Source organism: Emydura macquarii, unplaced genomic scaffold (assembly GCF_026122565.2).
Source record: "Emydura macquarii macquarii isolate MOO-44397 ecotype Brisbane River unplaced genomic scaffold, CSIRO-AGI_Emac_v2 contig_691, whole genome shotgun sequence".
Classification (NCBI taxonomy): Eukaryota; Metazoa; Chordata; order Testudines; family Chelidae; genus Emydura; species Emydura macquarii.
In genome coordinates this window covers 14823433-14848017 of record NW_027130828.1, presented here as the reverse complement: position 1 = coordinate 14848017, position 24585 = coordinate 14823433, and the positions used below count along the sequence as shown (strand labels likewise).

At 48.6% G+C, this 24585-nt stretch overlaps 1 protein-coding gene across 2 annotated transcripts in view; it reads right to left on the bottom strand.

Moving 5' to 3' along the window:
• The window catches only part of ASTN2 (astrotactin 2), a 567068-nt gene that overhangs the window by 297232 nt on the left and 245251 nt on the right, over nt 1–24585 (bottom strand). For both annotated transcript variants that reach the window (XM_067542151.1, XM_067542150.1), the window contains exons 8-10: nt 20874–20958; nt 19826–19900; nt 19148–19285 (exon numbers count right to left, since the gene is read on the bottom strand). In XM_067542151.1, the coding sequence (XP_067398252.1) occupies nt 19148–19285; nt 19826–19900; nt 20874–20958 (298 nt within the window). The remainder of the gene's footprint in view (nt 1–19147; nt 19286–19825; nt 19901–20873; nt 20959–24585) is intronic.

Here is a 24585-nt window from a genome sequence, read left to right as displayed (position 1 = left end):
GACAACTTGTCTCTCTCACCAACAGAAACTGGTCCAATGAAAGGTATCACCTCACCCACCTTGTCTCTAATATCCTGGGATCCACTCAGCTATACCACTGTATACTATAACTGGTCCAATGAAAGACATTACCTCTGCCACCTTGTCTCTCTAATATCCTGGGTCCAGGACATGCTATTACAACACTGTATTAGTATGACTGGAGAGGTGTTAACGGGCCACTTCACCTTGAATGGTCTCTTAGAATAAGTGTTAACGACCTACACTACACAGCCCATTCGGTGACACCCCGAGTCCCTTTCCCAGACCTGAAGAAGAATTCTGTGTAGCTCAAAAGCTTGTCTTCTCTGTCACCAACAGAAGCTAGTCCAATAAAAGATATCACCTTAGCCCCCGTCTGTGTCTCATATCCTGGGACCAACACGGCTACAACAACACTGCAAACACTATATAAGAGCCAGGCATTATCATTTACTGGTATAAGTGCATCCACACTAGGGTTTATAGGGGCATATATAGTTTTTTTTAAATCACAACCCTGGCCAAAATAGTGATATCGGTAGAATTTGCAAGTCCAAACCAACAGGCTTGCGCAGAAGAGTCACATTCAGTATGTGCAAACCGCGATTCCTGTAAAGGGACCCTACAGTCCATGGAGCAAGTTAAGAAGATGGGAGAGGGACTGTGTGAGAAAACCAAGATTTTAAACCTAAACATTCCAATGAGGCTTTTATTTTTGGAGAGGAAGATCCCCTCTCCCCTACATTTAACAACACCTCCAGCTTGCAAGGTTTGATGCTATTCTGAAGCACTATCCACTCCTGAAACAAACTGCTCCCTAACCTAATGGAAGATCAACGTCTGTGAGCAGCATGTATGTCACTGCACGGGCAGAAATCCTAGCACACTGTGTGCACAAGTCTGTGAATGCAGGCCCAGACAATACACTGCAGCACAGCGGGATGATGGATCTTGTCAGTGTCCGGTGATTTAGTGGCAATTTTAGAGGTGAATTGGGGAAAGGACATGGAGAGTGACATGACCAGAATGACTAAATGGATGCAGCGTATCAGATATCACTTTGAAAAGTAAAGGATGTAAGAGCACATCGGGAGGGTAACACGATCATGTCCCTAGGAGGCAGTGTAAACACAGCAGCTGGCAGAGCACTGTGCATGCAAAGGGAGGGAAAGAGAAAGAGTGTTTGAAGTATTGTCCTCAATCCACAATCGGGAGCAGGGTTTGGCCTGGATTTTCTAAATGGGTCACTCTTTGTGTTTCACATTCAGTCCTATTTCTAGAGATCTGCTTTGAAAAGCACCTGTCTAAAGCTCCAAACACAGAGCACTAAAGGATCAATGGCCTCAAACAGTGATTCACCATCTTCCCCAAAACCACCCCACCCGGCTTCTCCAATCATCAACCGTCCTTTTCCCCCTGCTCCTAACCTCCCCATCCCAAATCCCTCCCCCATCAGGGAAAGCTGGAGAAAACAAAATGAGGCTTGCAGCTGCAGCGATGCTGAGAGATCAGCAAATTCTGGCTGTAAAAGGCCATGTGCAGATGTGCAATCGAATCATCACAGCTGCCAAGGATAGGGCACATAGCCCTGTCTCACGGTTCGCACTGTGTAATCCCACGCTCCACCCACACTTGTAGCTGTGCTCCTTTCAAATCCAGGATGGGCTGCCGGCAGCTCTGACCCGTCCTTGTCCCTTTAATACTTGGCGCTGGAGCTTCCTTGCTGTGTAATTGCTCCAGTTGAGGATCCAGGGTAAACAAAGGGGAAGGCCAAACGGCCAATGACTTGGACACCATGTCCTGGCAGTGAGGCATCATCCTCTCTCGCTGCCAGAGCCAGACCCGTATGGGGCAGCAGGGGAGAAACTGCTTGGATCCAACAGACTGCAGGGAATCCTCATGTCACGATATTATATGCTGCCTCCGAAGGAGCTTCCTCCTAACCCGGCAACGACCCTGTTTAAATCTCTGCCCTCAATTTTTATGCTCATCAAATAAGTGGAAGGAGAAGAGGGGGTGAGGAGAGAGGACTGGCTGACTCACAGTTAACCAGACTGTTTGGGGAGGGATTAAATTCTGGCCTGCCTGTGTGGTGGGGAGGGAAGAGAAGGGAAGACAGGGGCCTTGGTAACCCTTCACACCTTAGCTTGCACAGGCACTGGTCAGCTACCCGCACCTGAGCCCAGGCAGACACTGGCCGCATATCCTGCCACCATCCCCTGCAGGCAGGGCAACACTCTGGACTCTAACACACCCCAAGGAAAGGGGGAGGCAAAGCAGCATTAGTTCATGTCCCTTCCCCGCCCCCATTTCCGACATGGGAGTAAGGTTTAGAACTTGCACTCACGCAGAGCTCTCCAATGCAGCCTGCTGAGAAGCTGAGAAGACAGATGTTTCTCAGTAACCCTTTTCATTCTCCCTTACATATCGTACACCTCCCTCTGCTGCCCACCCTTGCTGGGGTTTATAAACACTTTATCCTCTCTGCTCTGAAGTTTTCTTAGGCTCAGCCTCAGATCTACATTTTTTGGTTCTCTGTTTTGTTCTCTGTTTTGGTAAATAAAGGATGGTGTTCACAGTTAAAGTGCATGTAAATAAAAAGCCCCACCCCCAGTTTTATGGGGGAGAAAAGGGGTGCAACTCACCACCAGTTTCAGAAAAACAAGATCTGAACATTAGTGTCCGCGTTAAATTTCAGTGCCAGGCTGGCAGCTCTGTGAGCGTGGACCCGCCCGCCAATGGGCCACCTCTCTGCGGGGAGGACGGAATCCAGTCCTGGCTTCCGGGCTCCAACTGGCAATGAGGGTTTGTGAAGTGGACACCTGTCTTCTCCCACCAAAATACACCCTCCCGCTTCCCATGGGCAGCCAAACGGGGGCAATGCATGGACCAACATAGAACAGAATACCGGAGATCCAAGAAAACAACAACTTGGGAACCATTCAGTTCATGATCCAGCGTCATGGCTTGTGGACGCCATCAATTTGAACGGCTGAGGCATTTCTAGGCTCGATCGTTCTTGCAGTAACCAGCAGCAACACTAGCCCAAATGATTCCGCCTCCTGAGTAAGAAACCTCACCCTCATTTCGGGGAAACACCCACGTGCAGATTTACCATGCTTATGATGGAACAAGCAAGCCGTGGTCACGAGACACACCTAACACGGGGCCTCACACCTACCCCAGCTGTGCACGCCGTGCAGTGCAGCCCAAGGGAGGCTTTGGGGATGATTTACTTGTAAGAAATGGCTGCGATGCTGCCGATAGAGAAAGCACAAGTGTTCCCCCAGCATAGCCTCCAGCGGGCCTGTTCAGTCTAGGTAACCACGGCAGGCCCTGTTCTCAAGGGGGAACCCACTGTGCCCCAGAATTTCCAGGCTACAAGTGGGGTAACCGCATATACAGATGTGTGTGTAGTGACCCAGCTTGCAAGTGCCAGTCCATTGCCAGGAGCACGTTTGTACAGCCCAAATTTTTGTGAGCAAAAATATCACTCTGCATGTGCAAATACAGAGAGCGGCAACGTTACCTTGGAAACCTTAGCCCCAATTCTATTGACTAAATCTGAATCCTTCTCACACCATCCAATGGTGCACTGGATACAAACAAGGCCCCAGTCCATGTCTAGCCTGCTCTTTGCAAGCCCTCTGTTAAATCTCCCAGGTAAAAGTCCCACTTTAAATCAAGGAGACTTTATAGTTTATAGAAGGTTAATAAATGATTTACAGATATTAAAAGCATGTTACAGACATGAGTAATGTGTGTTATGGGTGGTTATAAGCAACCTATTGACCTGTTGGACTCTATAAGAATTGATTAACCCTTTATTAAAGCATCTATTAACCAGTAATTAACCCTTTATAAAATATTTATGAATGAACACTCAATATAAAGTGTGATGGAATGGAGTTTGACCCAGAATCTGATCTGAATCCAGAGTTGCGGGATTTTAGAGCTCAGTTTTTGGTTGGGCCCATTTTTACTTAACATATATTGAATGAAAAGGAACTGGATAAAGAATCTTTTATTGCAAAGGTTTAGCACATATTTACCTAGCATCATTAGCTCTCAGCTTCTATCATTCATGCCATTTTAAGCCTGTCCCATTATTAGGGAAGTATTAGCTTGTGCTTAATTCCCGTCTCCACCATGAATGTCTACACTGATGTGCTACAGCCGCGCAGTTGAGCCGCTGTAGTGTTTTAGGTACAGACATACCCATCGGTTTTGCACCTGAGTGCGGTGCCTCCACAGATGCATGGTGGGGAACCAAAGCAACTCCCCGAAAGCAAAGGCCCGGGGTTGTGCAGCCTTATCAGAAGGAAGAACTGGATGGGCAGACAAGAGAATGTGTCAGAGTAGTCGTGCCATTTTACACAGGAGAAATGCCACAATGGACAGGGGAACTATTATGCTTTGCAACACAGTGGCACCTACGGGCTAGAAATCAGGCACTGCCACAGGCATGTACTAAGAGACAGACCTTACCCCACAGAGTCTGCGAGCTAAAGAAACAAGACAGACAAAGAACAGGAGAAAGAAAACATGACCCATATTTTACAGTTGTGGAACAGGGGCACAGAGAGCTTAAGGTCCCGATTCTCATTTACCGTAAGGCCCCTTGGCACAGCTTCGGCAGAGTAAAGGATAAATGCAATTTATCTCCACTGAGTCCCCTTCACAATGCCAGGGCAGCTTAAAGAGGTCTTAGCATAAATGAGAATCAGACCCTAAGTGACTTCCCCCAAGTTAAACTGGAAGTTCAGTGTCTTAAAAACAAACGTATCTTTCACGTGAGAACAGTGCTACAAATGTAGTAGCAACCATTATACTGGGAAACAGTTCTCAATCCCGATTCTGGAACAACAAGCGCACTCTGCCCATCTGCCACACCCTGTGTTTGAAGCTCTCCAACCTTTCTTAAGCCTCAGAAGCCTCCCGCATGCCAAGTAGTAAGTAACATTTGATCCATTTTACAGCTGGGAAAACTGAAGCCCTGAAAGGTTACGAGCATAATTTTCATCCTAGGGATGCCTAAAGTTAGGCACAAAGTGCACAGTTAAGCATCAAAATGCTTATTTAGGCACTTCACTTTATTCACTTGTATTTGAAATTGCGAATCCAAGGTCCTGATTTTCAGAGGTGACAAGCACCAACTGTTTCCATTGGCTTGAATGGGAGTTGTACATGTTCAGCCCCTCTTGGAAAAAAAAAAAAAAAAAAAGCCAAAAAAAAACAGGCTGACTTACCCTAGGTCTCACAGAGAATCAGGGTGTCACAGCAGGGAAAAGAAACTGCATCTTTAGATCAGCTGGAATTACTGAGTGAAATTCTATCGCCTGTGTTTTGCAGGAGGTCAGACTAGATGGTGTAATGGCCCATTCCTAGCCTGAAAAACTAGGAATCTACAAAATAGTTGTAGCTCTAACCACCACTCCACTTGCCTTCCAAAGCTGGCCCGAGACCCTGTATCTCAGCATCATTTCTAGCAATGGCATGAACAGTGCTAATTCTGCAAGAGACCAAATTCTCCCCCAAAACAGCCAAATCCCGCTTGCCTTTTGTTATTCTGTTTATTTCCATGTCAGTTAAAGCTTCTGCCTAACTTGACCTGCTGCTTGTGCTGGGTTCGAGGTGCCAGAGCTGACAACTTGTGTACAGTTTGCGTTCTGTGCAGTAGTGGGTCCCTAACTACACTGGATCTATATTGCAATAAAAGGTATTCGGTTTAAGCCAATAGTAATTCGTTCTATTAAAAACACCAGAGGAAACGTCTGGAGTAGAATTGATTAGTGCTCAGTAATTCATCAGGCAGTGAAATCAGGACAATTCCCACAATGGGATTATTTTTGCTTCGTTTTACCTAGTTTTTTTTTTTTTCCAATCTTTTTTTCCCCCCCATGACTCCCCCTCCCCACCAATCCCTGTTTCTCTCATTCCATTTAGCTCCTCCAAATGCCATTCTGCTTGGAACAGTTCTATGCAATGCCTGGAAAGTTATTATCCACCACCCCCAACAGTTCAGAGTTTAGTCTTCAGAGAGAATCTACCAACAGCTGCATCCCCTGCAACTTCACAGGAGCTGTATAGGGTGACTGGTAAAACCACTATCATCCTAAAAAAGGGAGAATAAAGTGAAAACTGAACTGATGAAGGTTGAACAGAACAGGATTTAGGGCTGAAACAAGGAGCTTTGACTGTAATATCACCTATCAACTGCTGCAGGGCACGGCTGGGGCTAAAGCAGGTCTTGACAAATTTGTTTTGGAGCTAGGGGCCAGCCCAAAAATTAAGGAGCCAGACAACGTGGGCTCAGCACGGGGCGCCCCGGCCAGAACGCAGCAGCCGCTCTCCCCTCCCAGCCCCTTTCCCACAACGTGGGCCCAGCGGCAGGGCGCCCTGGCTGGAGCGTGGCAGCCGCAGCACCCCCCCTCCCAGCCCTGCCACATACGCGCAGTGGCGCCCTTGGCCAGAGCACGGCGGCCACTTCCCCCGGAGAAATACTAGACGCCAGACTTAAATTTCTAGGCGCCAGGGCAACCTGGCGCCCGGGGTTTGTCGAACCCTGGGCGAAGGTCCCAGCAGAGGGCATGCAATGCTACACAAGCAGACTTGAAGTCCTGGTGAAAGGCATTAGACAGCTCTGCAGTCTGAACCGCTCTCTCTGTATATGAGAGTGAGCTCTACTGCACCTTCCTTCCCCCACCCCCTCTCTTGGCCCAGTCAATCCTCCGAGCCAGATGATCCAGTGCCTCAAATTTCAGCTATTCAGTGGCATACATTTGGATGTAATCTGGCCAGAAAGGGCCAGCAGAAATTTCCCTCTGCATTAGGAACTCTCCATTGGCGGAGGGGGAAGGGAGATGATGCTGCTCCATCTGATCCTCCACTCTCACCAAAGGATCTCACGCCAGTGGCAAAAGCTAAAATTGTTCTTCAGCATCCGGGGATCCTCAAAGAGTCAGGTGGAACGCACAGGACCACACAATCTAGCTCTCGCCTCTCTGCTCAGCTGCTCAATCAGGATGCTAGTCATGGGGCAATTTTATATGATGTGGAGCCCAATGCACTGGGAACTGGACTGAGAGCAACCCACTCATGTCATCCAGGACACCAGACACAGCCTGTGAGGTGGCAATGATTAGAGCTGGGGTGGGCGAGTCAGGAGTCGGGAGAACTTTCAAAGATTTAAAAAACAAATCCTATCCTGAATCGGCATTACATGTTGAAATCTTGAACATTTCCACAAACCAAAACGCTGCCGCCACCCCCCCCAAAAAAAGATGTTTGGAACCCAAAAGGGGAACTTTTAGTTTAAATTCTCTCTCTCTCACAAAATGGGACATTTCAACAATTTCAGTCCCGCCCCACCAAAAAAGTTTCAAAATGGGAAATTCACCAGAACTGACCCTTTCCCACAGACATTTTCAGTTTCAACTAATTGGAATTTCCAAATGAAAAAACATTTAGTTGAAAAATTCCAGATGTATGGAAGCCATTACTTTCATTCACCGCTGACCAATGCTGGATTTGAACGGGTGACCTAGAGACAACAGCTTCCAGCTGGTCCTGATTCCAATCCACTAAGCCATCCAGCAGTTATCTTAGCCCTTTGGAAAGCACAATACCTGATCTCTCCCAGCCTAAGGGGGAATCCCACCCCAAGGAATCCCCTAGGGCAGGCGATGACATCCCAGCATGGGGACAAATCCCTCCAGGAGAAGCAGGGGAGAGGCGCTGTACCAAATTTGCCAGAGCTGATGGAAATATCATCCTTCTCAAAAGCAGAAGCTGAAACTAATTAACTTCATTTGTCTTTGGAGACTGAAGCTTCACCAGTTCACTGACTACAGTTGTGGTGTCTCAATTCCAGGCCTCATTTACCCACATTCTCAGTTGGGCTGTTTGTTTCAATGTCATGAGGCCTATGATCTTACAGGACAAGCCACGGAGAGACACTCCTTTAACCACCACCCTTGCACATCCCATTCTCCTTCTGTTACTGGACTCCCAGCACTGCATTCTGGTCCACATGCCCTGCTTCTTCTTTCAAAAGAACCCAAGTCCACTTGCTGGAGGAGTGTCAAATCTCTTGTTAATGTTACACTGAAGGCACTGGTCCTAGCTCCATGGTTAAAGTTGAGAGGAGTTTTCTACTTCAATCGCTCTTCCCCCCCTCACTTAATTCAATCTGTCATGTACAAAGGATACAGTGTAAGATCCTAAACCTACCCCACACACTGCGATTTCTGAGCAGTTACAAGTAAATCCATTAATCATTTTAGGAATTTAAAATGTATAAAAATTGGTCTTTTAAGAAACATTAATTTGGAGTAGTACCCTTCATGTCCTAGGTTCCTTCCAAATATACCAAGGTTGGTCCCTGCCCTGAGGATTGGATGGACACGGACACAGACGCGCACGCAAGGAGATGGAATCCATCACCCACATCAATCTCTTTTCTTTCTTCCTCACCCAGTGCATTGTTTCCATCCTTCATACTAGCTCAGATACTCATCACACATTGTTATTAGACTCCCAAAAAGTTTTGTCTCTCATGAGTTTATTAGTTTTGCCCTCTGACTGCAGAAATACAATAATCATTCTTGGAGATTAAAAAGGGAAAGACAGAGAGAAAGAGAAATAGAAAGTGTCTAAGAGTTTGTCTACACTGGGGTGGAATTTTACAGCTCAATGGCAAGAGGCTCAGAATTTTGTGGGATTAAAAAAAAAGGGGGGACGGCATTTATACGAATGAGAAGACTCAAAGTTGCAATAGTAAGAATTAAAAACAAAAAAACAAAACAAAAAAAAAATCCCAGGAGCTTTGGAAGGGATATAAATACTCCTGCTTCAGGGCATGAGCCAACTGTGAATGATTGGGGTCAGGAAGAAACTTTCTTCAGGTGAAGGTTTTTCCATAACTATTGTGGCGAGGATGGCCTGTTCTGCCCTTTTGTGGGTACTGTGCCCTCTTTGGCTAGGACTATGATACACCTGAGTGGGAGGGGCGGTCCTGCCTTCTGCCCCGGGCCCCAACCCAGGGACCCTGTGTGGAGTAGTCTCCAAACCTCCCAGTCTGTGACTTACTCCCTTCCCTGGGTCGCCTGTCCTTGGCCCCACTGCTCGAAGTCCGCTTCCTGGAAGTGGGTGGGGAGGGGTTCTCCCTCAGGCCTGTGCCTTGGATCCCTGGCTGTGGCCGGACAGGTACCCCCTTTTGTCTCTGGTACCTTTTGGGGTTGTAGTATGTGGCAGTGGTTGTTCCAAGACCTGTAGCCGCTCTGCTCCGCTTCTCCTCTTAACTCCCTTCCAGCAGCCCCCGTCTGTCTGATAGGGAGGCTTTTAACTGCTGGGGCAAGCTCCTTGATTGGCCTCAGCTGGCCTAATTGGCCTAATTGCCCTGGAGTAGCCCCAGCTGGATCACCCAGGGAACAGGGATTTGTTAATCCTGGGGCTAATATAGATCCCCTCCACTACTCTCCTGTAGCCATCAGGTCTGGCCCTGTCACACAATCTACTGCAGGGTTTCTTGCCCCTTTTTCGGAAGCAGCTGATGCTGGCCAAAACTCAGAGGGTGGAGAGGTTGGTTTGCAAGGACTTTTGTGTTTCCAATTTGCTTTCATTCCGATTCGATTTCATTCCCAGGCAGGGCTCCGGTGGCTGGCAGAGCTCCCTGTCACAGAGGGGGAACCTAAGAGACCTGGCTCCAGCTGGGGTTCTGAGGGACTGCTGCAGCGCTCTCGACCCTAGAACACCATTCGGTTTCCAATGAAAACTTGCCTGTGTTCCGGCAAACATTTTGTCAAATCTGCCACAGACCTGGCAAAACATTTTGCTTCAGCAAATCAGCATTTTCCGACAACACCATTTCCGAGCAGCTCTAGTCAGAGCCAGGACACTGGGCTCCATGGACCTTGGGTCTGGCCCAACCCGGCAATTCATAGGTGGCTTTCAGCTACAGTTTTCTTTTTTAACGAACATCACCCCCTCTCCCTTAGTTACACCACCTTGCACCATCCTAAATAATTCCTCTCCTGCTTTGGCATTTACACCCTTCAAAGTGCTTTCACAAGGTTAGGTCCCTATTCAGTCATCCCTTAGCCAAGCTTGAAAAAACTGGCTTTTTTCATCTGCTCTCATAAATCAAATTGGGAGGCGAGGAAGAATTCCAAGGAGCAGCCAGGCCCGTGGCAGAGGATATTACAAGCACAAGGCTGGAGAGTGTTCTCATTTGTCTTTCAACAAAGACTTCTCCTCTTCCGTGTTTTCGGGAGACGGTGTCCGCAGACGGTCCCTATCCCAGCTTTAAAGACTCGGGACTGCCCTCCCCACTCCCTTTGGCAACAGGGAGCCTGGCCTGGTGCTGAGAGACCTCAGCCAGTGCAACAGGGCTGTTATCTCTAGCGATGACACAGCCACTCTGACATGCCAGGTAATGAATCATTCTCTGTTCAGAAATGAATAAGTTGTGGTCGGTGATGCAATGATCAATTTGCTTCATCATGTTAAGCCGTCCATTCATCACCGGCACCTGCTGTCAGGGGCTCATAGCCATTTTTATTGGTGCCGGCTGCTGCCGTTATCGACAGAGCAATAGCCTTTGAAGGTAGCTCCCTGAAGCTCAAGGCTGCCATTGATTAAAGGGGCTGATAAAGGACTTGCTTTGCGCTAGCCCATTTTCTTTTCCAGCAGCTGCAGCAGCAAATGGTTTCTTACAGGAAAAGCATCTCCCACAGAGACCTTTTCCACCCTGGTGCATGGAATGTCCTAAAGCCAAACCTGTCCCACTGGGGCCTGCCTGTCAGACAGATCTTCAATATAGCAGGATGCAAGGGATTTGATTTCCCCTCAGCATCCCCTGTGACTCCATGGGGCACACAGCTATCATAAAATCGCAGGATATTGCAGGCCCTCTAATCAGCTGCGTCTTTCCCATCCATCACTGGTGCGCATCGTCCAGTAACCCCAGCCCCGGAACGCTGCCTGAGGTTTTGCAGACAAGCAGGTGTTGCCAAGATGAATCATTCACTCAGGCAGAATGGGGAAACGCAGAACAGCATGAGTGAACTTAGAGAGAGAGAGCAACTCTTCAGGTGGTGCTTGAAAGAAGCTAGAAACCCATACTATGCTATGCAAGAGGGCGCCAAGAAAAGCCAGTTCAAAAGTCAAGAGTGGATCCTGGAATCAGGGTGCAGTTAATTGTGGTTCAATGGATAAGACACTGGACTGGGACTCAGGAGACCCACGCTCCATTTTTGGCTCCACCACAGACCTACAGGGTGACCAACTTTGGCAAATCACTTCCCCTTTCTATGCCTGATTTCCCCCCTCACCTTCAGTCCGAATTGTCTATTTAGACTCTAAACTCCTTGGGGCAGGGACGGTCTCTTACTATGTGTGTACAGAACCTAGCACAAGGGGCCCCCATCACGGTTGCCGTCTCTTGGCAGTCCCATAATACAAATAATAGAAGTACAAATAGCACAAATAAAAGGAATCTAACTTGGCACCAGCCAAGGTGTTCCAGTCTCTCCCACACTGCTGGCAGTGGCCCAACAACCAGCACCATTCACAGATAATAATTGCCACCAATATAGCATTTTCTCTCTTACACAGATCTCAAAGCATTGTATCAAGATGGGTATTACAATCCCCCTATTATAGATGGGGAAACTAAGACAGAAAGAGGGTAAGAGTGTGTGTGTGTGTTTTTCCCCCCCAAAAGTGTCCTAAGCGACTTAAGACTGACTCTCAATGCGAGTTAGTTTCTAAAGTGCCTAAGTCACTTTGGAAAATGGGACTCAGACACTGCAACTCTGAGTGCAGCACCACCTGAATACCTTTCAAAATCTGGGCCTCAGGCACTTTTGAAAATGTTCCCTTAAACCAATGTTTTTCAACCTTTCTGATACTAGGGACCAGCTTGCTGCCTTCCTAACTGTGTCAGGGAAATCTCAGGGACTAGCAAGGAAGCTGCTATGGACCGGCACCGGTCTACAGACCTGTCCTTGACAAACACTGCCCTAAACCACTAGCTCCAAGGTCACTCAATAGGACAGGGATCGAGACTGAGCCAGGGATAGAATTTGTGGGGTATAAAGCCCAAGTGCTCTTCTAGGTGTCAGACAGCACGTATTCCTGCAGCGCTCACCCTGTGCCGCCGGGTAAGTTCAGAGATGGCAGACAGAGCTTCCTCTCTGTCATGCTGCTGAAAGGAAGAAGCATGTGCAGTGGCGAGAGAAGGAAAATAAACCTGTTGATTTGCCAAAGAACTCAGAGAGCAAAGGGGCTCACTTGGGAGCCAAATGAAGATGAATCGACAGTGAGTTCAAGAGAATTCATTCTTCCGCTGAACACTTGCTCTCCATCAGGGCACCTCAAAGACTTGTCAAGCAAAGGCAGGGCTTTTATTTGTTTCTATGGTTGCCATAACAATAGAGCCATAAGTCATGTCAGCTGGCAGCTGAGGCTCTGCTCCTGTGATTTATGTCTGCTCGGGCTAAATTATAAACTTTTCTTTGGAATTGGTGACAAAGCAGGAGTGCGTGAAACCCCCGTTTTGGAGAGGGGAGCACATACAAAAATGAGCCCAGGCAATCAGCAGGTGTGAAAGGAGGTGTGAGAGCGGATTCTTCAACAAGAACAGCACCGCTAGCCGAAGGTGCTGGACTCCCCATCTCATTTACCCACCCATGTGTCTAAGTGCAGATTCCAAAGAGACCATTGAAGGGTAAAAGGAGAGTTCAGGCACTACGGCCCACTCAATCCTCGAGCCCCTCTGGCCAGACTGTCAGCAATAAAGTTAATTATGGTTGGTTTTTTGATGTGGGCAATTGCCTGGTAAATTCTGGGCTGAGACAACCCACCCACTAATCCACACAAATCACACATAGCCCTCACCTATACCGATGTTTGGTCACTATAGCTGGGCTGGATTTGAACTGATAATAGAGGTGAAAGGATCTCCCCTTTCTCAATCACCTTAGTCATGCAGTCTCTGCTCATCTATTACCAGCGCTCACTGCAGCTCCCCATTTTCTAGATTCCACTTCCAAGTTCCCACTAATTGTTCCACTTTCCACTACTACTACTGATCTGTCAGCATCGTTTACATATGTCAAACTGGAAGGGCGTATCTGGTGGGGTCCTGCAGAGGTCTGTTCTGGGTGGGACAAGTACTATTCAATATTTTTATTAATGACTTGGATAATGGAGGGGAGAATATACTCAAAACATTTGTGGATGACACCAAGCACTTGGGAGGACAGGATTAGAATTCAAAACAACCTCAAAAATTGGAGAATTGGTCTACAATAAATGAGATGAAAATTAATGAAGTACTACACCGAGAAAGGAAAAAGCAAAGGCATGAATACAAGATGGGGAATAATTGGCTAGGTGGCAGTACTACTGAAAAGAATCTAGGGATTGGAGTGGATCACAAATTGAATATGGGCCAACCATGTGATGTAGTTGTGAAAAAGGCTAATATCATTCTGGGATGTATTAACAGGTGTGTCATATGCTAGACACGGGAGGTAACTGTCCTGCTCTACTCAGCTCTGGTGAGGCTTCAGTTGGAGTGATGTGTCCAGTCCTGGGCATCACACTTTAGGGAAGACGTGGACAAATTGAAGAGTCCAGAGGAGAGCAACAAAAATGTTAAACAGCCTGATCTGTGAGGAAAGGTTTAAAAAAAAAAAAAACCTGGGCATGTTCAAACTTGAAAAAAGAAGATGTGGGGTGAGAAGCCTGATAACAGCCTTTAAATGTGTTATGGGCTGTTATAAAAATGAAAGAGAACAATAGTTCTCCATGTCCACTGAAAGTAAAAAGCAATCAGCTTAATCTTTAGGAAGGGGGATTTAGGTTAGATAAAGCTATAATCTTTTTCCTAATAGTGATAGTTAAACAGTAGAACAGGCTTCCCAGGGAGGTTGTGGAATCCTCATCATTGGGTTGTTAAGAACAGTTTAGACAAACCTCCGTCAGGGATGGTCTAGGTTGACTTGGTCCTGCTGCAGTGCATAGGGCTGCACTAGATGATCTCTTGAGGTCCCTTTCAGCCCTACATTTCTATGACTGTATATACCTCCTGCTGACCCAGTACTGCACACCTTTATTACCAACCACAGGTCTGCTTAAACACTGAAGCCAGGGGGATTCAGTGGAGACATGACACTGGGAGTGCGAGGCTTTCCAGGTACACAATGAACTGCTAACATGCAGGGTGCTGCACAATACATAACACTACAGAAAGTCCCTGCCCCAGCAGACCATGCTGGTACAGACCAAGGCGGCAATGCACGCCGGGAGACACCAAGTGAGGAAGAAGGGTTTGGATATTATGAACTTGCAGCACAGGGACAGATGTGGTTTGCAAGCCAGTTCTGGGAGGTCAGTTCATTCCCACGGGTAACATGGGAAAAAGCACAGAGATGGGGCTGAGAAGGAAATGAAGAGGTGTCTTTTAAGAAAGGGGGCCAAATACTGATGGATGATAGCACCAGAGGAGAGGAAGCTGGAAGAGTCCATCAAGTCAGCTGTTCCGCTTCTAGCAATGCCAGATGCTTCAGAGCTAGGTGAGTAGCCCCATGATGCACCAGGCCAAATGCTCAATAACAAAGATTCTAATCTGTGCATGGCCATGCAAAGACATGAGACTGACATGTTCATCATGCATTGGATCATACTGTGTGGCTAAGGAGGGAACACTTAATACAGTCTCTGATTAATTATATATGCAAGTATATTCATTATACATGCAAGTTTCATTAACCATAAGAGAAGGCAAGTGTCTAATTTATAGTGCACATAATTAGAGCAGTACACCATTGTAAGCGAGGCATGCAAAGTTACATCCCAGCTCATCTCCGGTAGAAAATGTAACACAGGGAACGATCCTGCATTGCCAAAGAGATGGGACTAAACGAACGTATAGTCCTTCCCCGCTCTAACTTCTATGATAACAGCTTCTCTAGTCATGACTTGAACCCAGGCCTACTGAAGCAAAGCCATTGAGCTCTCTACGTCCCTTTACAAGAGCTGCAGCAACCAGCTGGGACGTGCAGCTGACTCTCTTGCCGTGCTATTCAGCAGAGGGGCAAATGAGTAGCGTTCCCTCTGCACGAGGACAGGAAGCGGGAGTCAGCACTTCACTGAAGAGTCGCTGAAAAGCAGATCTCCATCTATTCTTTACACACTCTCCAGTGTCTTCATAAAAACATAAAGCCACGCTCAGACCTTTACCCTCAGAGTTGTAAAGACTTCATATGCTTTTTCAAAACTAGCCCCCTTGCAATTTCCCTCCATTAAACTCTTAGAGATGAGTGACCCCTGAGCCAAAGGGGACAGACTAATGAAAGGTCTGAAGGAATGTGACACATTTGTTATCAAGGACATAAAAGAAATACATGACTGCATTACCGCCACCGTATTACAGTACAGCAAATGGGAACCTCTCCAAGCACCAAGACCCAGCTGCATTACAGTTAATGCATTTCAGCAACGAATAGGTGAAGCCCTGGTGCTGAGATGTGACTACATTAATGCTTGTGCATTCCAACACAATAAATGGGAAATTGCAATCCAGAGACATGACTGCATTCCTACCCCCGTCTTGCAGCGCTGCAATGGGAAACGCCAAGGACAGAGACACAGCTGTTGTACGCTTACTATATTACAGTACAATGCCCAGAAGCCTCTAATGCCAGGTTGTACCTTACAGGTCTGTACTGGGGAATTACAGCCCTGAGTGACAGGTTCGGTATCTCCCCTCACGGGCTATCACCCTTGGAGTTGGGGTGTAATTCCCAATTTACACACACAGACTCGTGCTAGCTGTCACTGAACTAGCACACTAAAAGTAGTCGTGTAGCCACGGTAGCACAGGCAGCGTCGAGTGGCAGCACGGGCTAGCTCTCCCTAGTACATACCCACGGGAAGAGAGGACCCGTGGCCGGCCCTTAAGGGGGGGTGTCAGAGGGAGAGCAGCTGGCTTCAGCAGTGTTACTGAGCATGTTCAGTACAGGTCCAGCAGCAAATCTGGGCGGGGTACATGACCCCACATTCCCTCTCCCTGCCCCATGCATCTCCTCTGACCATAGGGTCCAGGCGGGTTTGTACTCAGGACAGCTAGCTCACCACTGCCCATGCTGCATTGCTATTTGTAGTGTGCTAGCTCTGAGCGCTAGCCAAGTACATCTTCGCCAAGTACATCACCCCCTCTCCCGCCCCCGCCCCTCCCCCACCCTTGCTCCAAGTGTAGACATGCAAGTCTGGCACAAGGACAAAGTGAAGGAATTGGGAAAACATGTTTGATTATTTCCCAGACAGCTAAGCTTTCAAAGCAGCTTCCTCATTACAAGAGAGCTTCCAATAGTGAGCTAGGACAGCATCCAGCCTTCTTAGCAGGGGATGTAACTACGTCGCCTGTTCCCAGCATTGCAGCGAACCTCCAGCACTGGAATGCGATTGCACTCCATCGGTTACTGCATTAGTGAACTTGCAGCACCAAGCTCCGCTCGCATCACCCTGGCTGCCATCCATCACAGGGTATCTGGGACCCAGAGCTGACAGCCTGATCCCCGTTTGAGAAGTGTTTAAGTTCTAATGCAGATATAATAGATCATTTTTCCGGTTTCCACTGTATCTGTGAAAACTTCCATAATTCAACATCAAATATTTATTATTACGTTTATTAAAGTTTTAATAATTTAGCATCGCCTTCATGCAAGAGTCAGGCTCAGTGAACTCCTCTCCCTTTATTCTACCTGGGTCACTCCAATATTTTTATCCACAATTCTAGATTCAAGTTTAATTTCCCAGGGAACTAGTGACATTCTCAACTCCTGAAGCATCCCCACGGCTTGCTCTTCCACCCCCTCCCCAGTGGCAAGTAATTCCAGGAATCCCCCATAGGGATCAGTGTTTGAAGAGATTTACTGCAGCCAAGAGAAAACTGAGCTTAATAGACTTTACTTCTATTAAAATAGCTTGAACTAAAATTGGAGGTGGAGAGACACAATATTCTCCTGGCTAGACGCGCTGGAATGCAAGAACATGTTCATCTTCCCCAGCGCCTTTCACCGCGCCCCACAAAGTGCTTGATACAAAGTGAGCAACGCTCACAACAGCCCTGCAACGCTGCGATATATTATGTTGTAGGGAAAGCGAGTCCAGTAACTAAAGCATAGAATGGAGAGCCAGGAGTTCTTGGGCTGGCCTTCTGGCTCTGCCACAGACTTCTTGCATGACCTTGGGCAAGACACACACCGCCGAGACAGACAGCTAGCAATGGATACATCAGAGGGTTGTTATGCCTTGTATGTGTCACGGTCAAAGTGGACCTTCGAGAGGGATTTGAAGGGGAGAGTGGTGCCTTTACAAACCAGTTTGTACAACTAGGGAGGATGTCCTATATATAAGAAGCAAAGAGAAAGAAGGAGCGAAGAAGACTATTGGAGAGGCAGGCTAGTTGGTAGAGAGAACAAGACAAAATAATGGAGCCCAGGAGTCCTGACTCACAGTTTGTTGCTCAGAACACTAGACAGGATGGCTCTCCTAAGGTTGGGTTTGTGCCTAGCTTGTGGCTGAAGGAAGAGAGGATGCACACCTGACCTTGACCCTTGCTGTCCAGTGGATGGATGCCTCAGCGTCCATAGGGTAGAGCTGCAACACACGTGAGGATACATGGGGCAGAGAAGTGAGGTCTCACATTCATGGGGAAAGGGAGAAAGTCTTTCCAGGGGGAAAAAAAAGAGCCTGAGGTCTTGGTAGAACCAGACTAGCTTGATTGATTTGGGAGACTCATGATGGTTGAGGGGAGGGGTACAAGAAGGGGAGCCCACACTTTCCTATCTAAGAGGGCAGCATAGCTAAACCCTCACATTGCAGGTGGGGCGAGGAGCACCCTGCACCCGAGTTAAACCAATTCAGCTGACAGCTCCGCTCAGGGACAAGCTCTGGTCTCACTGAGGCCCTGCCTTCTTGATTTTCCCTCTGGCACAAAGTGAACAAATGGCTTATCCAAGGTAACACTTACAACCACAGAACCCCTCTGCTTCCCAGCCTTCTCCCTCACCCAGCCCAGGTTCCCCTTAGATCCAGCTTCAAAACTAGACTATTACCAAGTCTGGGGAATAGAGTGAGCCCAAGCCAAGAAAGCCAAGTAAAATCCACCAAGTTTAAAGAGAAGCACAGGAGAAAAATGCATGAAAATAAGACAAGGTGAGGTGGGTGCTGTTCACTAGGGACTGGCCTTGACCCCAACTGCGGGGGGCTGCGTGCATGCCTGTGTAGGAGTACGTGACTGCCAATCCTCTACCTCTGCCTGGAGCCAGCGCCTAGTCTCTGATAGCCAGGAGACCTGCCTCCCAGACTCAGATCTGTTGGCATTTATCTGAGCATTTCTGAAAGAGGAATAATCTGTTTGCCAAGCCGGGCCTTGAAAAGACCACTGACTTACCTGCCTGTGCGCGTCATAGTGACGCATAAGAGCACATGACTCCTGCTGCCCACTTGAGCTCCTGACCCCTTATTCTCATGTAACTTGCACCGGCAAACGCTTTGATGTAAGCTATGCCAGCATAAGCCAGGTTTCAATCAGTTTAAGAACCTCCACCCAGCGTTTGCACCAATTTAGCCGCGTGGATTTAAAAACACACCTTTAGTTAAAACCTGAGCAATTGTATTTGTGGGCCAGCCCTAAATTCATAAGAACTAGACACCCTAACAGCTTCCTTGCAGGCATCTTCCCATCTGAAGAAGCTACATCCATCTGCTCTTCACAGAGGGTGGCATGCGGATCAATGTAGGTGGCTCTCTATTGACTCAAGCATGTACAGAGGGTTTGGAGAAGACACGGGCGTGGAAAACACATTCTCCATCAAGAAACCGACTCGTGGCAGGATTGCCAATGGCAGGGAGACTGCCCAACAGCAACACAGGTTCATTACCAGCCATGCACCATGCTGGGAAAAATCCTTTTGAAGTATTCAAAGCAGCACTCAGCCCAGGAGAAAGTACCCGTCTGGAGAGGGGAAGATATCCCAACAGAGGGGTACTGCATTTCAGCTTCTAACAAGGAGTCTGAGAGTCGTCTCTGCAAGAAAGTTTGGTCCCCTACCTGACGTCTGCCGGGTCTTCCGTCACCAGGACGTCTGTCTTGCAGCTGGCAAGAGGATTGATGGAAAGCTCCACCGGCGGCACCACAAAACTCTTACTGACGGGCAGCCAGAGACCCTGACCCAAACTGTAAGTGGACCTGGCAGAGAGGCAAGAGTGTCACGTAAGCACATGATATACAGGGCAAGTGCCGGGTCCCTCTTAGGTATCTGAACATCAGGAGGTTATGGCACTGGAGACTCGTTTGATTGCATAGTGGGATGGACTGTGGAGCCTCTTGGTATCTTGCTCCAGAAAGCCAACACTGGCGAATGGAGCCACAACAGGTGAGAGCAAGGAGAGGGGTAGAAGGACAGACCGAGCACAAGTAGGTGAACTGGCCCTTCTGAATCTGGAGGACAGAGTGGATGACTGGGAATGTCACACTTTCCTCTTGATTGCTTCCTGGCCCAAAGGGGACAGTGAGCAGAGAGTAAAGCCCTTCCCTCCTTAAGGAGGTGAACAGGTCTTCCGAACTCATTGAATACGAACGGGGTCAGTGCAGCACAGGCAGAACAAGATGGCGGCAGGAGCTAGTGACTGCGAGGCCTGCTGGAGCAGTCCCCAAATAGACCCAATGTGCCCTGGCAGCCAGGGGCCCTGCCTCCAAATGGACAGACGGCGCAGTCACACGGCTTACCTGAGTATCTTCTCCGGCGCTTGCTCTCCTGTGACCAAGTCGTAGCCCCTTTCCAGTGTTGTGTAGGGCCAAGGCCTGAGAGACAGAGAGGGAAAGAGAGCACAGCTTGTCAATCGGCAAGGAAACGTGAACACCCGGGGACAAGTGATGTAAGTGGGGAGTCTAGAGCCAACTCTACACATCAGGAATTTGTAGATGGGCTCCTGGAGGCAAGACACAGGGCCTGGGAGAAAGGTAAAGCTCTGTCTTCCCCATCCTTAAATCAATGGGTCACAGCACCTGTCACAGGGGGCCTGACTCCCTGACGGGGTCTGGAGCCTAGACTAGCTGTGACAGGCTCTGCTAAGGAGAACAAACCATGCCGGATCCACCTCTGAGAAGTTAATTGCCCAGGCAGCCGTGAATTAGCTAAGGAACACCTGGGCTTAATAAAGGGCTAGGAGGGCTCAGTCAGCAAGTCCCCGAAGATGAGAAGCTGCAAAGGAGCGGGACTTCTCAGGGGACCGGATTAGGGAGCTCGCCAGGAAAGGGAGCTGAGGAAAGGTAGCGCTGGAGGGAAGATGTTCCTACCGGGGGGTGCCGCCAGTGCCAAACCCAGATCCGGAGAAGAGTTGCAGCTCTATGGGGACCCTGAGCCCAGACCAGGAGCCCTTCCCTAGCTGATGGCAAGAGGCCAAACTCCAGAAGAGGGTCTTGGTTTGAGAGGGCCTCACTGGCAAGGAGCCTGGACAGAGGAGGTGGATGGACTTGAGTGAGGCAGGCAGATTAAAGTTAATTTGCCGCTCCCCCAGCTAGGCAGCTGGGCTGAAGGCTTGCTTGTCTGCCACATTCAACCTTTAGTTAAATAAATTAGATCTCTGAAGGGGCCCTCTTCACTACATGAAAGCCTCACTGAACTCACGAAAAGCCCATTAGGGGAAACTGAGGCAGGGATGTAACCATGGTTCTGCACCGGACCAACAGGCGGCGTGGGGGATGATATGCCAGCCTTGACCCCTGGGGGCCCTCTAGGGGTGATTGCCCACTTTAACAGTGCCCTTTAACTCACCCTTCACTGTGTCCCCAGTCACTGCGTACACACAGATGCCGATGCACTGGGTCAGGGGCGTAGCCTTCATGACAGCTGCACTCGCCTAAAAGGGAAAGGAGAGAGATTCAACGTCTGTCTGCAGCGAACTCAGCAGGAGTTGCTGTATCTTGCTCTCCCACACCATCCTTCATCTCCCTGTTCATCCACAGCTGTCACATCCCACCCCTTCCATCCACACCCTGCCCTGGAATCTCCCTCCATGTTAGGGTAAGCGTGGGAGAGAGAGACCCCCTGCAGCTTCTCTGGTCTGGGCTAGGTCCCACAAAGAGTAGCCTTCTGTCTGGTCCTGCTTTACGTGGAGCTGCAGCACGTAACAGAAGGGGAAGGGGGTAGAGATGAGAGCTGTTGGTGGGGTTCGGTCCTGATCATTCTGCATGAGACACAGTCCAGGCAATTAGCAGCACCTCAGGTCCAATCCTGCAAGGTGCTGAGCATCCTCAGCTCACACTGAAATCACTGGGAACTAAGGGTGCTCAGAACCTGTTCAGCTTGCGTCTCGCATCTCCTCACTGCTCCAGATGCGTTGGAGACAGCAGTTTGCTGGCTTTCAGCAGGGCTGCAGCGAGGCGTTCAAGGTGCGGCTCAGGCCTAAGAAGAAGAGTGGAATGAAATACTCCTCCCCGATGGGTAAAGTCCCAGTCTCTTAAGCAGGCAAAACCTCTTAGCGACTTTCCCCAAGGAAGGACTGCAGAAGTTGATCCTAAATGAACTCACTGTGAGTGAAAGATGCTGGGCTGTCAGCCTCAGAGACTGAGGTCTTGTTTGGCCACAGAACAGGATAACCTGCCCCAAGCAGTGGGCCTCGCTCTTGTGGAGAGTCCACCATGGCCTTTGAGTGCAGAGACCATCTCCAAGGGCCAGTCTTGGCCCTGTCAGCAGGTTGCAACTGGATGCCAATTAGGGTCACACACATCTGTGCACCCGGGGCTGGTTTGTGACCAATTCAGTTCACAATCAAGACTGGCATTCCACCCCACAGGTGGTAGCGGCCTCTAATCACCTCCTGATCTGCGCTGGATTCACACCAGCCGCTTGACTGGATAAGGGTAAGCAGCAATCCTGAACCATCTCTCCCCCACCCTCCCCAATCTCCTGGACCATGGCATGTTTCTAATGTAAACTCTCCTGAAGTCCTTCTCTCGCTGCAAAGCTTCATGCCCGTCATGGGTGCACGGATGGAGCCAGTGGTCCTGGTCCTTGCCCAGTTTTCCACCTCCCACGAAGAGTACACAATGGTAGCAATGGTCTTTTTTTGATCTATTGCTGTATTCTACCTCTTCCTTCTGCATCTAACCTCTCTCTGCTCCTTTTCCGAGTCCTGAAGGTCTCATTCTCTGAATTCCCCAACCCCATTCCCATCCTGACAACATTAGCAGCGGCATCATGATTTTTCCACACCAGAGACCTAGCTACACTTGGCCCAGATTGATTCTTTGTTCGGTAGAAATACATATCCCGGAGCGAGAGAGAGGGCGAAATAAAAGATTAATTGGATTTGCACATATAGTCGCCGTTAAAAGCTTTTGTTGATTTCTTTTCAACCCCGTCCTTTCCTTTCTCCCTTCAGCTCCTGTCTTCACTTGACAGAGCATCGGACTAAGTTTTAAACACAGGCAGAGTGTGTGGGGGGTGGAGGGATTGTTCAAAGAAAATCCTATCCTTGCGTTCTCTCGGCCCCCGTCCTGCCATGGCCAGAATGAAGGAAAGGTGTTGTGGCAGGGCTGGAGGATAGATACTCCAGAGAGTTAACACAGACTGATGAATACCCAGGCTTTCTTTGGGTCCTAAGAAAGACCTTAAAATGACTTAAGGGGATTGAGGTAGGAGCTTTATTGACAGAGGGAAGGAAACAGGGGTTCAGCTGTAAAGGCAGTAAGGATAACAGACTGCATGGGGGTGTGGGGGGGAGCAGACAGCTAATGATGTGCTAAAATGCAACAGAACCTTCATGAAATATTCACCATTTTAAACACGTCTAATATTAAAGATTAAATGTCCTGGGATTTGTCCTGCTGACTCCAGAGTACTGATTTACGATCTGCCAGAAGCTGCTAACCTCATGATTCATAATGAGCAGTGGAAGCACTACCTCTCCAAAGGGAAAGGGACTTAGGGACGAGGAGAGGCTGTGCTGTCTCCTGCGGGAGCTCAGACACCAAGGACGAGCCTGCCTGCCCCGGGACGAGGTGGAGGGGTTTTCTTCTCGTGTACCAATGGAAGCATCGATCGAAAACCAATTATTTTTCCTAGAGTGCTTAGCATGCAAGTTTTCTCAGTGGCTGCGTGGATCATTAATTCCTGGTGCTTATTACATAACAAATTCGTGTTCTGTAAATGAGAGGCATCTCAAAGTGCTTGCAAAGCAGAGCTGTGGGGAAGCGGGGATGTCAGCCTGTTCCCCACCCTCGGCTTCTGTCCCTGCCCTTACGAGCACTGAAGCTGGCGAGCACCCACTGAGATGCCCTCTATGGAGCCATAGGGCTGGAACAGACCTGTCTTCCAAGGGCTGGCACCAAGGCAGCTGCGGCTGGTGCCTTTGATTAAAGTGGAGGCCACGGTGGCAGAGGGGTTTATTTTGTCCTCCAGTCTGTTAACTATTCGCAACAGCAGGCGGCAATATTGATTGTATTGACTTGGTTCCCAGAATTCCAACAGCTCAGGCTTGCGCTTGAGGGTTTACTGGAAGGTTTATTTCAGTAAAGTAAAATGGCAAGTGGCACCACCGGCTTCCCTTCCCATCCGGATATTAAACCCACTTCAGACAGCGGAGACATACGGTCGGGGAGACCCAGGGCTCAGAAATAAGGCCACCGCGGTTCTATCTGTCTGACGGGTAGCAAGGCCTGAGAAGCCACGTGTGGCTGGATTTTCAAAAGAGATGAGCACACTGGGTGTTAAACGCTAAGTGTCACAACAGTCGGAGCTGGTGGCGCTGAACTCTTGACAATCAGGCTGCTCACCTCTCTGGGCTGGAGTTACACAGGCAGTGAGATGCCTGAAGATGCAAGCTGGTTAGGCACCTATCTCCCACTGACATCCATGGGAGTTATGTGCCTTGAAAATCCCAGTAGACAACTACCGCATCTTTAGGCACCGAAACACCTTTGAAAAACTGGCCCTCCATGCCTCAGCTCCTCCATCTGTGAAGCTGAGATAACGCCACCGTTGTAGGTACATTGTGAGCAGAGCTGATCACAGGAGGTTGGAGAGAACTTTGCTTTAAATCCATTCCCCATGTGGGGAGGCAGTGACCTGCACCTCAAGTTTCCCTTTGGAAAGAACATGTATTCTTTGCCCTTCAGACGCAAACAAGCTGTTGAGAAAAACTCAGCTGGAGGTGCCGGTTTTTGCATAGCTAGAACGAAGTCAAGGTGATCAGCCAACTCAAGATCACTCAAAGCCTGGATTAGGCTCATAAACTTGATGAGAGTTTCGAGTCAAGGACAAAACTAGAGAGCAACAAGTTGCATGTAGCTTCGGGTTTAGTTACAAACATTCTGGGCAGCTCTTCTTGTGAGGAGATCAAATTAGTTAGCATTTATAAAGCACTTTGAGGCTCATTAGATATCACACGATAGGTGCTGGAACTAGGGGTGCTACTGCACCCCCTGGCTTGAAGTGGTTTCCATCATATACAGGGTTTACAGTTTGGTTCAATGGCTCTCAGCAC